The 17889-nt window shown below is 39.3% G+C and overlaps 1 protein-coding gene across 1 annotated transcript in view; it reads right to left on the reverse strand.

The window, feature by feature from the left end:
* The window catches only part of AHI1 (Abelson helper integration site 1), a 190262-nt gene that overhangs the window by 158878 nt on the left and 13495 nt on the right, over nucleotides 1–17889 (reverse strand). The window contains exons 4-5 of the mRNA XM_040965629.1: nucleotides 4078–4634; nucleotides 2108–2289 (exon numbers count right to left, since the gene is read on the reverse strand). Of these exons, the coding sequence (XP_040821563.1) occupies nucleotides 2108–2289; nucleotides 4078–4634 (739 nt within the window). The remainder of the gene's footprint in view (nucleotides 1–2107; nucleotides 2290–4077; nucleotides 4635–17889) is intronic.

A 17889-nucleotide genomic window follows, 5' to 3' on the forward strand; every position in this document is an offset into this window, starting at 1 on the left:
GCACACCCCTCCTAAAACTGTTCTGCACCTAAACTGTTGACATATGTCTTGTTAGAGTTATACGCCAGTCTAGACTGCCCCCCCAAAAAAGCCAGGTTCAGCAAAATTATGTTTCAACGCTATAAAAAGCTAAATACTACAATGAAAATAGACACGAGACAGCTGAATAGTAATCTATAGCCATTTTAAGGTGTATAGAACTCAGTTGTCTATAAACTAAAATTGAAATGTCAATGAAGAAGTCACAGGATGTGGTTAAGAACTTGCATTTTTTTTTAACATATTGGTTACTCAATACTATGTCAATTAATTCCACAACGTTATAAATTGTTGCTGATGTTATGTTGGGGCTTTTAATTGATTGGGATGATACTCTGCCGGTTCTACCTTCAGACCAGAGATCGTCTCCCCAAGAAGGTGCTGAACTTATATGGACAATAAGATACTGGACTCTATGCTTGGTATATGCTTGCAATCAAAAAATCTCAACTAAACTTGAACTGTGGCAATGCAGCAAGGTGGAAAAATCCACCATAGGGGGAGGGTTTGGGGAGGGGTGGGGAGAATTCTAGTACCTATAAAACTGTGTCACATAATGCAATGTAATTTAAAAAAGAAGGAAAGAAAGAAAAAGGAAATGAAAAAAAGAAATTGCTCTAATTATTACACAACCTATCTATGTATCATGTTTTCATGCTAGACATTAAAAATACAAACATTTGTCAACTAAAAAGTAGACATAAACAAAATAAAATCCTTCCCACAAAGAGAATCTCAACTTACCCATCTTTCTCAGTAAATTTCTAAAAAACTTATGTGAAAGGCAAAGACACAAAAAGCAATAACAAACAAATGAACAAACAAAAACACCAGCTACCTCTCTGCTAGTTCTTTCCCCAAAATATCCCCCACAATAAGGACTGGACGGGGCTGAATCCAGGAGCCAGGAACTCGCTAAGGATCTTCCATGGAGCTGGCAGGGAGTCAAGTACATAAGCCATAATGTGCCACTTCCCAGGAAATACAGTACCAGGAAGCTGGATCAGGAAATGGAGTCAGGACTTAAACCAGGTACTGAGAAGCAGCATCTTCACCACTGTCCCAAATTCCTACCCCTACAATGAAGTTTTTAAAACTATGATTAAAGGAATAAAACATTACATCCTCCAACAAGAAAACTATCATAAATTTGAAAACTTCCTATTTTAGTTTAACTTTTAGCCACTTAAAGAGAAATCAAAAAGAAAAAGATGTAACTAATGACAAAAATGCAACAATAAGAAAAGACAAAAGTAGTGAGAAGAAATAGGAAAGAAAGCAAGAAGCAAAAAGGAAAGCTAACAAAGGAGAAACGGAATTTGGTTAAGGAATTGAATTGTAAAGATATGTTACCAGAAGGATGTAACCTGAGCATCTGAAATGTTTACTGGCTGTTGACATAGTGGCTTTCAATGACCATGACTTACATATTTATGGTTCTGAACTCGACTGTTTAAAGAAAAAATTGTATATGCCACAACAGCAACAACAAAGTCAACTGCATTATAAATTAAGTCAAGAATTAGAAATAACTTAATATGAGCTTGGCACAGTAGCCTAGTGGCTAAAATTCTTGCCTCGCATTGGCTGAAATCCCATATGGGTGCTGGTTTCCCACTTTGCATCACGCTCTCTGCCTGTCGCCTGCAAAAGCAGTCGAGGATGGCCCAAAGCCTTGGGACCCTGCGTCTATGTGGGAGACCTGGAAGAAGGTCCAGGCTCCTGGCTTTGGATTAGTTCAGTTCCGGCCCACTGCAACCCTTGGGGAGTGAACCAGTAGATGGAAGATCTTTCCCTCTGTCTCCCCTCCTCCTCTCTGCATTCCTGTCTTTCCGATAAAAATAAATAAATCTTAAAAAAAAAATATGACTTAATACAACTCCTCACAGAATAAGAGCTACAAACGAATGAATGCTTTAATCTACACAAATGCAAGAACAAGTGCTCAACGTTCTATATTGGAATTTTCTCCATTAGATACTCTAATTTCAACCTTAAGGTCTAAGATTTCTAGAATTAAGTTTCTCTTGAGGCACTGAATTTTTTTCATTTATTTTCAATAACAGACCTGCTTTAACCTTCTTTTTTGTCTTTTTGGGTTTAGGTTTGGTGTTTTCTTGCATGCTGTCTTCTGCATCATGTTCGGCTGAGCTTATGTCATCAGCTTGATGAGACTTAGAAGTCACCGCTCCAACTGGAGATCCTTTCTTTTGTTTGCCTTCATCTGGGTCATTACAGTCAGTCAGTGAACTGCAAATAGAACCCAAGGAAGAAACATCCCAAATGTATTACTACACTAGTTATTATTCATTTTACAGAGTGATCAGTACACAGAAGCAAAGATGACCTAAAAATCAGCAGGATCTTCTGCTGGGAAATGTATATAATGTTTTATTAGACACTAAAATTATTACTAAACTGAGTACCTAGGCACTATTTCATTCTTGTTAAGGAGTTACAAGCCTATGAAGCAACTCAAGAACTGAGGTCAAAACCCAAGAGAAAATCCTATTTTACACACAATGGAGCCTTCTGTAGGACTGAGCAAAGCAGCCTCATTCTGCTGCCAGGTAAACCATAGATGGAAAAAACGGCTTTTTATGTATTTACTCATATGCTTGAGAGACTGAAGGGGAGAGAAGAAGCTACAGATGTGGCTGAAGGCCCTAAGATGGGCGCCTTGATCCTCATGTTTTTGCATGCTCCTCTCCAAGGTCTAATGACCCACTTCCAATTGACAGAATACGGCAAATGTAACAAGTGTCACTTTTTCTAAGATTGGGTCTCAAAAAAACACTGGTTTCTAAAAAAAAAAAAAGAAAAAAGACTGGTTTCTGAGTTGCTCTCACTGTCTCAGTAGGGAAGCAGGCAGCTATGTTATGCTTAGTCCACAGCAGAAAGTTCACGTAGAAAGGAAATGCTATCTGGAAAAAAAGCAGATTAGAATCAGGGCCCTTCCAACCGCCATGTAAATGAGCTTAGAACTGTGTGCAATGCCTTCGTAGCTGTGTCACTTGGCAGAATCTCTCCTTTGAAGCCTGGAGATGACTTCGGCCCTGGCCAACATCCTGATTCCCAGGGTGAGATCCATTGAGGGTCAGAGGCACCCCATCTAGTGATTCTGATTCCTGACCCATAGAAAGACCAATGTTTGTTGTTCTGAGCTGCTAGATTCTGTAGTACTTTTTAAATGCAGCAACACAAAACTAATATAAACACTAACATGTCCCTATAGCAACCAGACTTACTTTCTATTACTACTGATCTACTTTTTGCTCAGAGGGCAAATATTTTTAACCAAAGGCTTCAGGGATAATTTTCTTGTTATGCCAAGGAATGTTATATGTAAATTGGTTCCATCTCAAGCTGTTTTTCTACATAAGGATTACGGCGGGGGGGTGGGGTGGGGGGTGGGAGGAGAGGAGTTATTATAGAAGTTAAAAGACATATTTCATTTGATGTTTTCTCCAAGGAGAGAATCTGCAAACATAAATATAAATTCATATTATATATGTAAGTATAGAAGTATAAGTAGCACATATAGAAAAAGACTAGACTATCAAACTGTTACACTGGTTAGCTTTGGATGGTTGTTGCTACTATAACCATGCTATCTGAATACGGGGAAAATACTATAAATATCCAAATAGCCATCTGTAACTCAAAAAGGAGACCTAATCAAGTTTCTGCTGTTTTTAAACAAACAGAAGTGTGTAGTTAAGGGTAGAGGCCAGAGCTCCGCTTACCAAGGTACTGGGTTAGCAGTCTAGTCTCTTACTAGTTCTAGGACTTAAGCTCTAGTCACCTCATCAGCAAAGCAAACAACACTACTATTTTCCCTTCTAGCAAAAAATGATTCAAATCTTGTAAATCATCAAATATATAGTGAGGTGCAACTTCAACGGTTGGTTTTTTACTATCTTAGTGAAATGTTTTCTAAAAACGGACTAACAATGTTCTTTGCTAAATGACAAGTATCACTTTTCAGCTGAAAATCCTAGTTTTCTTAAGAAGATGAATTCTATCAACGTAAAGTACCTTGTTTCAGCTTTAGACAGAACTGGAACTTTCTTTTTTTTCTTTTTTCTTTTCTCACTGCTCAACTTGTCATCATGCAATACAGTATCAGAGGGAAAGTAAGTCAGCTGTTCTTTCAGTTTCTTTTTTATTTTCTTCTTAATCTCCTTGGCCATTTCCTCAGCTACTTGAAGCTGATATGCTTGCATCAGTTCTTCCTCATCCAAATCATCATTCTCCAGTCCCTCACGTGTTTTCTCACTTTTCTGATGGCCAACGCCAGGCTGAGGCTTCGCTCGTGCTTTCTGATGGGCAGAGCCCGCCTTCTCAGGAGTCTCTGGCTCCATGTCCTGAGCGGGCACCTGGGGCGCTGCCTTTCCAACCCTTCTGCTTGGCTTCCTTTGCTTGTCTTCCTCTACACTGACACCATCATTTGGGTTTTCAGCTGCACACTGAATATTTCTCAGTTTGGTCTTACTGACTCGCATGCTATTCCCTTGGTTATTCGTGTCAGTAGCATTTACATCACCACTTTCATTTTCTTTAATATTCTGAAGATTGTTTTTAACAGCATCACCCTAAAAAAAAAGAAGACACAATAACACATTTTCATCAAGGCACAGTTTTACAAACAGTATGATCAATGTTAAATTAGGGAGATGACTGAGTTTTTATTCTGTCATTTGGACAAAGTGAGTCCATTTTAGAACATTTGAGGAACATTTGCATAGTCCACAGCACCAGACTGAGATCAGTAAACCCTAAAAACAACCTCAGAATTAGTAACTAATTTGGGGAAAAGCATTGACAGGCTCTTTAGAAATGAATTAATCACTCAACTCTCAATTACTATTTTCTTCATTGGCAGAATGATCCAAACTCTGACCTAATTAAGAGATACTGAGGAATTGTTACAAGAGTCACAGCATGCAAAATATAGGAAACTTACCTGCTCTCTGATATGTTTCACAGCTGTAAGATTATCCTGCAATTAGTACAAAAGTATCGCCACAATACTGCTAAACACTACACTTCAGCTTAAAACAAAGGGCAGACTAGGCACATATCTGTATCTACTCTTCCGATCCCAATGATATGAAATTAATGATAATTAGCGATAATTTTACTAGAAAAAAAAACAAGGTAAGAAATAAAAAAGGACTATTTTTTGACAGTAAAATAAATCTTCTGAGAAACTCCTTGATGTTAAGAAAATTTGTTAAGATTAGACCAATTCAACCAACAGAGAAACTAGAGTCCACATGAAAAGATCCCCTGAGCAAAGGGTGGATCTGGAAAAGCCACAAGTATCTGTGTCACGTACCTACAGGGAGGAAGAGGAGGAAACCCGAGTGTGACGTTCATTTAGGGGACAGGCAGCTGAGTGCAGAGAGAAAGGCCACTGTGTTCCGGTAGGTATAACCCACACAAACTGCAGGAGCAGACTATGTCACACCTAACCTTATGCAGGAGAGGAGAGATTCTCATATATAAAGATGACTGGTCAACTAAAAACTAACACGGAAGGTAGCACAAAAATGAGGCCCATCAAATCCAACAGCAGAGATAAACAACAGCACAGGAAAATGAATAGCATACACAAAGCAAGAACTGAAAATAAGCATATCTTCAGTGAAGAAATCTAAGAGCATATTGAACTTTAAGAACAAACTGCTAATGTCAGGAACAAAAACTTAACAGATGTAATGAAAAATACCATGGACACAAACTAAAATGCCTCAAGAGGAGCCAAAAATCAAATGACAATGGAAGATCTCTCGCTTTCTTTCTGCATCTGCCCCTCTCTCTGTTATTCTTACCTTCAAGTACAAATAAGCAAATCTTTTTAAAAAGTAGTTGCACATTACCCAACATATATGACAGAAGATGGAGATATTACCAAACTTATATTCATTTATATCCAATATTTTTAAATCTCTAAGTGCTCACTTCCAAAGTTTATAATTCAAGAGTAAATTCTATATTCTCTTCCCCAAATTTAATAAAGATAACCTCTCTCTTCTTAAAATGTCAGTTATTTTCCAGGCTGGTGAGATGACTCAGTTACATTCTCTGTTTTTGAACATGCTGTGTGCTTTACTTAAAACTTTAAAAAGTTATTAAAAGACCCATAATCATAATTACATTAAATATTTCAACCACCCTGCATGTCCTTATAATCTCTTTCCCAATGTGCGCTGGCCCCACTCAACTACTGATCTGCTTTCTATCATTAAGGCTTTGCCTTGTCTGGAATTTCATAGGAACTGAATTATATTTTGTACCACTTTTGTGTCTGATTTGCTTCACTGAGTATAGAGATTCTGGAATACAACCATTTGTTACATATTTAGTAGCTTATTCCCTTTTATTGCTAGTAGTATTCAAACACATGGAAAGTTAAAATTTATTTCTCCATACACAATTAACACACTTTTTTTAAAAAAAAGATTTATTTATTTTTACTACAAAGTCAGATATACATAGTGGAGGAGAGGAATATCTTCCATCCAATGATTCACGCCCCAAGAGACCTCAACAGCCAATGCTGTGCCTATCCGAAGCCAGGAGCCAGGAGCCTTCTCCAGGTCTCCCAGGCGGGTATAGGGTCCCAAGGTCTTGGGCCATCCTCAGTTGCTTTCCCAGACCACAAGCAGGGAGCTGGATGGGAAGTGGAGCTGCCAGGATTAGAACCAGCGCCCATATGGGATCCTGGTGCATTCAGGGTGAGGACTTTAGCCACTAGGCCACACCACCGGGCCCAATTAACGCACTTTTTACTTAGTTCCAATTTTATACTGCTCTTTAGGTTTCCTTTCTCTTTGCTAAGTACCCAAGTGGAACTACTGTGTAAGCAGATATTTAACTTCTTAAGTAACTGCCAAAAAGTTTCCCAAATTGGTTGTACCATTTTGACCAGTAATGTGTGAAAACTGCAGTTTCTTCATACACTAGCTGGCACTAAATACTGCAATTTTCTGCACTGTTAGCAGATCTACTCGATATGTGATATCTTCATATTGTTTCAAGTTGCACTTAATTACTAATGACACTGACAATCTTTATATGTACTTATTTGCCAATCATATGCCCCTTTATTTGGCTGAGTTTCCTGATCTTTTGTTTAGCTTAACTGAGTGGCTTATTTTCAACTCACTCAGGCATAAGAGTTCTCAAAACATTCCAGATACAAAATTTTACCAGAGGGATCTTTGGTATGTTCCCCCAACCTATGGTCTTTGATTTTCTTAATGAAGTTTCAATTTTTCACAATATCCATTTTTCTTGACTTTGCACTCTGAAAAATCTTTGCCCAACACAACATTATAAAAGCGTTATCCTATGATTGTTGTGTAAATTACATAATTCCAGCTCTCATATTTAGAGCTTTGATTCATGTTGAATTCATTTTCAAATATAAGATATCCTTTAGTAAGTATCAGATGTCTATCTGATAGTTCCGGGATCTTCTGTTAAAAAAAAAATCATTCTTTACCTCACTGAATTAAATGTGCCAACTGTTGTCAAAATCAGTTGACCAAATACCGTTGGGTGTATTTCTATTCTTCATAGTGTTCTACTGATTCAAATGTGTTTCTATGAAAATAAAACAATGCCTTGATTACCATACCTTTATAACTTTTTAAAGATTTATTTATTCTTATTAGAAAGGCATATATATAGAGAGAAGGGGATACACAGAGAAAGATACATCCGCTGATTCACACCTGAAGTGGCCACAACAGCCGGTGCTGAGCCCATCTGAAGCCAGGAGCCAGGAGCTTCTCCCGGGTCTCCCATGAGGGTGCAGAGTCCTGGATGGGATGTGGGGGTCACTAGAATTAGAACTGGCGCCCATACGGGATCCTGGCACATACAAGGTGAGGCCATTAGCAACTAGGCTATCACGCCGGTGACTTGCTGAAGATTTCTTCAGATATTAAAACAATCATATCACCTGTGAATAGTCTATTTTACTATTTGCAGCCTTTGTCTTCTTTTACACTACATTACTTATTGTTCAGTAACTCCAGTATGATTGCAAATATAGCAGACTGAAGTTCAAGCTTAGGAGAAAAGCACTCAATTGCTTTTTGTTTTGTTTTGTTTTTATTTGTTTTGCATTAAGTATGGTATTAACTACAGAATTTTTACCTGCCCTTTTTCTAGGGGCATTCCTTTTTACACTTTGTTTGATAGTTATCTGGAATAGGTAATGTATGTTGTCAAACCTTGTTCTGAATTTATGGAAACAATCAAAGAACACTGAAACCAACTGATTTTTCTAATCACTGAGATCAGATCAAATCATTTTTCTATCACTGAGATAAATCCAATCTGGTCATGGCATATTATCCTATTTAAAAGATTGGCTTCCTTACATTCTGTTGAAGATGCTTGCATTCCTATCCAAAAGGGACCCAGGGTGGTAGTTTTCTTGTAATCTTTTTATCTGGTATGGATGTAAGGGTAATAAATGCCCAAAAAAGGAATGAAGATATATCACTTATTATTGTAAAGTTTGGAAGAGATTTATAGAATCGGTATTATTTCTGCTTCAAATGTTTATTAAAATATAACAATGAATGCTAATTTTCTTTGTGGGAAAGTTTTTATTTAAAAAAACATATAATATTCAAGAGTTATGAAGACAGCTTTTAACTTTGAGAGGAGATTAAAAGAACAAACATGCAAACCACTGACATCCAACAAAGACCTGTAAATATACCAAGCTCACTCAAAAACACATCAGGAAACCTCCTTAAGGGAAGGCAGGTACAACTATTCAGGCACAAGGAAGTTAGTCATCGGGCAGATGTGACTCAAACAAATCTAGCCCAAGACATGATGGAACCTAAACACATGCTGCTTGCAAGAAACCTCATTCCTCTTCCAAAACACAGACTGAAAAAGTGAAAGGGTAGAATAAAATACTAGAAGCAAACGGAATCAAATACAAAGCAGAAGTAGCCATATTTATGTCAGTCTTATTTGTATCTGGTCACAGCATATTAAACTATTTATAAGATTGGCTTCATAACATTCTGTTGAAGACGTTTGCATCCCTGACTTGCAGTTTTCTTGTAATCTTTTTATCTGGTATAAGGGTAGTAACTGCTCCAAAAAGAATGGAAATAAATCACTTCTTATTGTAAAGTTAAATAAAATAAATCTTTGAAAGAAAACTAAGAAGGAAATTTTCATTTCGTTACAAAGACTGCTGAAGCAGTTTAGAATAGAAACTTTAGTACACCAAGCCCCAAAAGAGAATTCAGGGGAAATTTATAACAAACAAAATTGAAAAATGAAAGATCTCAAATAAGCAAGTATTGCTGTGCCTTAAGAAACTAGGAACAAGAACAATTCCAAAGCAAAATTAATAAAAGGAATAATAAAGCAAAGACAAATCAAATGCCTATTAAAAACCATGCAAAATCAACATAATGATGAGTTGATTCTTAGAAAAGAAGCAAAATTGACCCCCCCCCCAAAAAAAAGAGAAAAGCCTTGCTAGAATGAGGACAAGACTCAAATAGGTAATATCAGATATAAGAAGGGAAACATTACAACTCACACCAGAGAAATAAAAAATACCATTATGGACTATTATAAATGACTATATACGAACAAATTTGATTGCCCAGAAGAAAATGAAATTATTGGACAAGCACACAGTATCAAGGTTGAATCAAGAGGAAACAGAACACAATAATGAAAAGATCAATAATGAATAACAATATTTAATCAGTAATAAAAAGTTCTAACTAGGTTTTTTTTTTCCTAAGGAAGAAATAAATTGCCAACAGGTGCAAGACAAAAAATAAGAACTAAATATCAATAATAACCAGGGGAAAGCAAATATTAAAACCACAAATATTATCCTCAATTAGAGTATTCTTTAAAAAAGTATTTAATTTTTTAGAATTACCTCCTTTTATATTGTTGTTGTTATTCTGATTTCTAAGTGATTTTAAAGAGGTTTTGTTAATAAGAAAATACAGTTTATCATATATTTGTAAATCCAAATTGCTGCTTGGCATTATTGTTCTTTTTAAATTTTTTAACTGCTTTTCAATCTAGCAGCTCTTGACAATAAATTCTTTCAGCTTTTGTTCCCAACCTCAAGACGTTCGCATTTTCACTCCATTTTGGTAAGTTATGACTCCTGGGTATAAAACTCTATAAACTGACATTTTTTTTTTTCCTTTCAGTATTTTAAAGGTGTGGCTCCATGAAAATCTTGCTAGAATAGTTCCTAACAAAAAGGCAACTTTTTTTTTTTTTTAGATTTACTTATTTACTTGAAAGAGGAACAGAGAAAAAGGATGAGACCAAGAGAGAGATCTTCCACCTGCTGGTCCACTCCCTGGATGGTCACAATGGCCACTGCTAGGCAGGCTGAAGCCAGGAGCCTCACCCAGGTTTCTCACACGGGTGGCAAGGACTGACCCTGGATAACAGCTCTTCGAGCTACCATGAGATGAAAGCTCATTGTGGTTTTTATTTCCCTGATGGCTAGTGACACTGAGTATCTTTTAATGTGCTTGTTGGACATTCGATTTTTTCTTTTAAAAAATGTCTAGTGCCATTTCTTTACCAGACTGCTTGAAGCTCTAGAGCTCCTTGTATGTTCTAGACAGTAACACTTTTTACAAGACGCAGTTTTCAACTGTTCTCACACATTCTATTAACTGTCTCTTTACTCTTTTGACTGTTCCCTAGTTTCAAATAATAGCATTTGTCTGTTTTTGTTCTTCTATTGCCTATGGGTTCTTGGTCTTATTTGAAATCTAGCTACCTCTACAATGTCTTGGAGCATTTTCCTCTTTTCTCTAGCAGTTTGATAGTCTCAGTCTTACATTTAAATATTTGTTCCATTATGAGTTGAGTTTTGTATATGATAATGATTTCTTCAAAGGTTTTTTTTGTCCCTTCTTCTCTCTCAGACTTAAAATACACCTAAGTTAAAATGCTTAACATGATTCCACAGGTCATCAATATTGTCATTCCCTCTAACCAAGCACTACCACCCTACCCAAGGTGTATTAGCTGCATATTGGAAAATGAATTCTTCAAAGGATACAGACCGGGATTTTTAATTGACCTTCTATCTAAAATCAATTTCCATGATGTAAGCATTTATACGATTGATGAAGAATTTTAAGCTACCCTGATTTAATACTCGTTTATAAAGTCTCCTAAAAAAGAGTTAACCATCAGCTCTTATAAGCCAGGACAGGTCACTTCAGCCCATGACTGGCTGCTTCTACGTGCCTGATCTGAATAATGTATGCTGTTATTGCTTCAAGTTTACCATTCGTTTTCATACTACTGCCTAATATATTAATTCCATTTGGTCTATAACTTCATATGCGATATATACTTCTATTCTACAGGAATTCGGTTTTCCATATGTCTTTTACTTTTCCTTTTAAATCTTTTTTATACCTCCACTCTTCTAAATCTGCTTAATAACTTTTCATGACAGGTCATGTCATCTTATTTTTTTCTTTTAAAAGTCTAGCTGGTATTATATATCAATGACTACTAGATTGTGTGGGATTTACTTTGAGAAACTTATCTTCAACTAGCTTGATTCATTTGAGGCCTCCTTTTCTTAGTTATCCCCTGAGAAGATTTGGATTCTAAATTTGTCTGTTAAAACCAAAATAATTCCAGACTCAGAAGCTAAATCCAATCCAGCATCTATATAATTAGACAAACACATGAAAGACATTAATAAAATCTAGAACCTAATAACTTTCTACCTTTTAAAATTAAGTCAATACCCAAATGAAATATTTAGAAAAGATAATTCTTGAGATACAAATGATACCACTTTTAATGAAGTATAAGAACACAATGATATAAAGGAATGCAACAGCAATACAGTACAGATAATGCCAATCAGAAAAGTATGGTTTAAATTGCCCTTTTACAGAAAAATAAATCAGACCAACTTCAAAAGGTAGTTACAGCTACAATACGAGTGCTTACTCTCTACTAAGCAACGTTTGTTCTAGCTATTACTGCTGAGTTATCAAACCAACACAAAAACTCCTTTATGACACTCTGAATTCAATGTACTCTCCTACTTTGTCAAGCCCATGTTACCTGGTGTCTGAGCCTTTGATATTATGATCAATGACGTCATCCTCTGTCATTACTGTGCATCTCCTCTCCTCACTTGTATGGTAAAACTCAGAGACTGCTACAATTTAGTTATCTCTGTAAGTACCGAATATTGCTGGGCCACCTGAACCACTCCACAAACTAGTGCTATCTATAAACTCTACTGGAACTTAAATGTTACTGGGCAATTTTTTGTACTACATAATCTATTTATTGATACACCTTCTTATCTTCAGTATTTCAAAATTTTTCAATTGTTCACATCTCAACTGTACAACATGTTCCCCAAATTTCCCTGCCCCCTTTCACCCCTTTGGGGTCTGCACAAGTGTAAGTGGGCATGGGTGGAAGGACACTACACTGCCTATCTATTCCTGTCCTGCCAGCTCTGGCACCCAGCCACTCCACCCTTCCGGCTCCCTCCCCCTGCTGATCTCCTGGTGATCTGTTTGGTGGTTGTGTAGGTGAGTGAGTGGCTGGCTAGATAGGGTGTATATGTGTATGCGTGTGTGTTTCTGTTTTGAGTGTCTTTCTTTGCAGATTTCAGTAACCCAACAATCTCTGTAAGCTCCAGGGGCTCCAGTGTAAATTGCACTTTTCCCTGGGGAAATGTACTACCTAGTTTTGGGGGTGGCCTTTGAGGGGCTTTCTGTTTTTCAGTTTTGTTATTTGTTTTTTTTTTCCTGTCTCCCCTTTATTTGGAGGCAATAGGAGGAAGTAGGAACAGGAGGTGGAAGGTGGATTTTGCTCCTTTCAGAGGGTGGAAATTTTTTTTCCAAATATGTGTCATGAATAAAGTTGCTTTTAAAAATAAAAGTTGTTCAGGGTCGAGTATATTAGCCTAGTGGCTAATTTCCTCACCTTGAATGAGCTGGGATCCCATATGGGCCCCACTTCCCATCCAGCTCCCTGCTTGTGGCCTGGGAAAGCAGTTGAGGACGGCCCAAGACCTTGGGACCCTGCACCCACCTGGGAGACCCTGAAGAGGCTCCCAGACTCCTGGCTTCATATTAGATTAGCTCCAGTCATTGCACCTGCTTGGGGAGTGAATCATCAGACAGAAGATCTTCCTCTTTGTCTCGCCTCCTCTCTATATATCTGACTTTGCAATAAAATAAATAAATTTTTAAAATAAATAAAGTTATTCAGCCAAAAAATTTTTCTCCATTCCTACCATACAATATTGCCACTCAAAGATTCATTCACTTACATATATTCTCATATATGAATGACAAAATGTATATTTATATATGTGTATATATGTACATATACACAAAATATAATTTGGAAAGCTGGAAGTTTCTGCTTCCAAATCTATAAATCATATACTCAAAAATATTTTCTTATAGTAAAAAAAGCAATTTCTTTCTTCTGCTCTTCTAGAAAACTCCCTTCTCCCCATATTTTCCAATCTAGTATCTTACCAGTGCCATTTTCATAATCCCTATTTGCAAACTTGCTTAAGAGCTGTCTATATATTTGGCAGTACTTTACTTTATAATCGGCATTATATATTAAAAAAAAAAGCATTAGTACTGTCTCACTATTAACAAGCTTTAGAATAATTGGTAGGTAAAAACACCTCAGTATCTCAGAATCTCTTTTATAATACGTTTGCATTTTATTATTCAATATAACTGCCTTTATTCTTCATGTCTTTTGCTCACTTGACTATTTAGGATTTTTTTTTTCAGATTTTTATTTATTTTTATTGGAAAGTTAGACACACAGAGATGAGGAGAGACAGAGAGAAAGATCTTCCATCCAATGACTCACTCCCCAAGTGACCGTAATGGCCAGCGCTGTGCCGATCCGAAGCCAGGAGCCAGGAACCTCCTCCAGGTCTCCCAGGTGGGTATAGGGTCCCAAGGTCTTGGGCCATCCTCAGCTGCTTTCCCAGACCACAAGCAGGGAGCTGGATGGGAAGTGGAGCTGCCAGGATTAGAACCGGCACGCATATGGGATCCTGGCGCGTTCAAGGTGAGGACTTTAGCCACTAGGCCCATTATTTAGGATCTTAACATTAATGGCTTCGGGTGGGTTTCAGGATGGGGAGTCTCATGCCTGGATCCCAGACAGCCACCATGTGCACATGGTGAGCTGTTCCCGGACCTGCCTGGGCTCTGGGGGCTGCTCCCTTCGGGGTGAGTACACCGAGGGGGGAGGTCTTCACTGGGCAGGTCTGGGACCCGCCCACTGCCTTAATTGGGCAGTGAATGGGATTTGGGAGGGGCACGACCTTGGGCCTGGGAATTTAAACTTCCAGCAGCCTCCCAGCTGCTGGTTGATCTCAGGACGGGGCGTCTCATGCCTAGATCCCAGACAGCCACCATGTGCACGTGGTGAGCTGTTCCAGGGTAGCCAATGCACCATTTGGTGCCAGGCTCTGCCTGCTGGCCACCCGGCCGGGGAGCTCTGGGATTTTGGTTCTTTGAGTCTCTGCTTAATTAGCTCCAGGTTGAACCTATTGTGCTTCTAGGACCTGAAATATTCGTAAAGATTCCCACTGGCAGTAACTCTTCCTTTGTAAAACTTGTAATCACTGAACAATATCGACCACCAAATACCAGTCCATGCAGAAGCTATGGCTTGGGGCTTGTCCTGCAAAAGTAGCTCCAACAGCTGGCTAATTTGTCAATTGGTAATGGAACAGAGTAGATCAGGCAGGACTGAGCAAATCTTAGCCCACAGCAAAACTAGAAACCAGGTGGGCGCACAGGTCATGCCAAGCTAGGCTCTTGTACCTACTGGTCCACATGAGCCAGGGGCTAAGCCACAGTGTCTAAGGCAGACATCGGGACAGGGGAGGGCCTGTGCCAAGCTGAGTCAGAGCAACCACTGGCATGCGAGTGAACTATGGCTGGGAAAAGGCCCGGTTGGGGAGCTAAGGGGACAACCCTAGCTGGGTTGAAGTTCCTGCCAAGGGGCGTGTGACCTGGAATGAGGGCTGCATACTGATCGGGAAACGGTTGTAGTCTCCCTTGGCACAAGTGTGGACTATGACTGGATGCACCGAACCGGGCCAGGCCCCAACACCCCCTGGTGTCCTGGAGGACCAGGGCAGATGTGCGATGGACTAGGCAAGGTCTCAAACCCCTACTGAGCCATGTGTGAGCCATATGTGGGTATGGACAAACCATAGCTGGGCTGAAATATCCAACAGCAAGAACCAGATTGGGTTGAAGGCCAGTCAGGAAAAGCCACAGTTCCTGCTATGACAGGAGGTGGACTGAGTAGGACTGGCTTATGGACCCACTGGTAAGCATGAAACCTGGCATTGGGAGAGGTTCTGATGGGGGAGCCTGGGCAACTCCTCTGGCAGGACACAGACCCAGCAGGTAAGCGCAAGAAACATGATAGGAAACAGCCCCGAAGAGGCCATGGAAAGTTACCCACTGGCATACAATTGGCAGGGTTTGGGGGAAGACCAGGCTGAATCTGTCCACGTCATCCACTGGCAAATCCAAGCACCAGAACAGTGTGGGTTGAGCCAGGTTTGGTCACAACAAAGACCAGTGCACAATACGGAATGCCAAGGTGAGGTTGCCTGTACTAAAAGGGACCGCAGTGCCCAAACAGCAAGCGTGAGAACAAGGAAGGAAGGGGGCAGAGCCAGCAGGGGAATAAAGGAGGGTTCCTTTGCTGGACAGCCACTCCCACAGGGGAGAGCGTGGGCTGGGATGGGGGCAGACCAGACTAGGCAGGGCTACAACACCTGTGCGCCTCATATGGACTAGATCAGGGAAAAGCCGGGCTGGGCTGATGATTCCTACTGGTGCAAACAAAATTATGAGTGGGTGAGGGTTGTTTGGGCTTAGCCACAGCATCAGCTGGAATCTGGGAGTGGGAGAGGCCTGGGAGGGAAATAGTGAGCTCATCCCTCTTGGGTTATCACTTCCACGTGAGGACATAAAACTAGGACAGCGGTTGGGGTGGAATGGGGTATGGGACAGACTGGATTACTGCTACACATACTGGCAAACCAGGGAAGGGGACAGGCCTGGTGGGGGTTATTGTGGGTCACTCCAACTAGGTTGCAGCTCCTACTGGTTCATGTGAGGGCCAAGTATGTGCTGGGCAGAACCAGGCTGGACTGCAACACCCATTGGTTCCAGTGGAAGTCAGGAGTGAAAACAGAACTAACCCAGCAATTGCAACCACCAGCTGATTGGGGCAATGGACTCTGCCAGGCCCTGTACTTGCTAGCACATACAAGAAGTTGCATTGGAAATCTCCCCAATCAAAATGCTGGACTCAGAATCCTAACCAGGATAAGAGAGAAGATAGAACAGGTCAACCAACCATCTCAGCTATGATGGACTATGTCAATCAGTGGATTCTTCAAGGACCTCATAGTGCTTGGAGTGGCAAGATTGGCAGCGATTCATAACTGCTGAAATATCAAAACCACTTGAACAAGAACCTCAGAGCATGCCCTACATCTGGGACCTGGGGAGGGTGGGAAATTGGGTGGGCCTTCTCCCTTAATACCTCCCTTTAAACATGAAGGAAACAATATGGAAAAAATACTAGTCTTATCCACTTTCCTGTAGCCCTTGAACCTTTTTACCCTAATTAACTATGTAAAGATTATAAAAAACAAACAAACAAACAAACATTAATGGCTTCTACTAATTCTTATACTACATCTTTAAACTATCATGTTGAGTACAACAGATATGAGCTAACTTATAATGCTATTCTGAAGATTAAGGTAGTAACTGTTGAAACATTGAGAAAGTCCTGATTGCACTATGTAAGTGTTCAATAAGTATAACCAAAACTATTATTAGCTTTGTATAGTAGTACTAACTCAATACTAGTTCACAATTTTTCCAATGGGCTGTCTTAGTAGCGGTTGTTGCCAAAAAACAGAAAACCATGCAGCAGCTTTCTTCATTCATTCAAGTCTTCTGTGTGCAGGTGAAGACTAGTAGCTTTATTTGGGATGTTCTTTATCCCTTTCCAGATCAAAATATCACCCTATTAAAGATTTATTCATTTAGTTGACAGGCAGAGTAACAAAAAGAGCCAAAGAAAGACTGAGATCTTCCATTTGCTGGCTGATTCTCAAATGGAGACAACACAAAACACAGGAGCTGTTCCAAACAGAAGCTAGGAGCCCAGAACTCTACTTTGGTTTTCCATGTGGATGGCAAGGCCCAAGCACAAGGGCCCATCACCCACTGCTTTCTCAGGCATAATTCCAAGGAGCTAGATTAGTAATTAAATTGCTAGAGCAGCCAGAATTCAAAACATTGCTCTAATAAGGCATGTCAGCATCCCAAATGGTGATTTAACCTGTGGGACAAAACTGTCAGCCCCAGCCATTTTTATCTTCTTATGTATCTGCCTGTAATCTTTATTTTATACTTAACTTTTTACAGTACTTGAAATGTAACTTGTGATAAAATAAAGCACTAGAATTTTTCCTCAAATGTAAAGCAACCATTTTTATATAGAATTATTGAATTATACCTTCTTGAAACAGCTGGAAAAGTTACATCTCCCTCCTTTCTTTTAGATTTCAAGTATTTCCATGTTACTATTTTGCATTAACTTTAGTCTAATTTTGCTAACTAGAGAAGTCAAACACTGTGGAGTAGTGACCACTAATGGCAGGTTTGACAGGTGAGGAGTCATTTCTGGGGCTTCCAAGTACTAGGCAAGGGAGTTGAGATGGGATGGGACAGAGAGGGA

This window comes from Ochotona curzoniae, unplaced genomic scaffold (genome assembly GCF_017591425.1).
Source record: "Ochotona curzoniae isolate NIBS_2020 unplaced genomic scaffold, NIBS_Ocur_1.0 scaffold_3890, whole genome shotgun sequence".
In the NCBI taxonomy this organism is placed as follows: Eukaryota; Metazoa; Chordata; class Mammalia; order Lagomorpha; family Ochotonidae; genus Ochotona; species Ochotona curzoniae.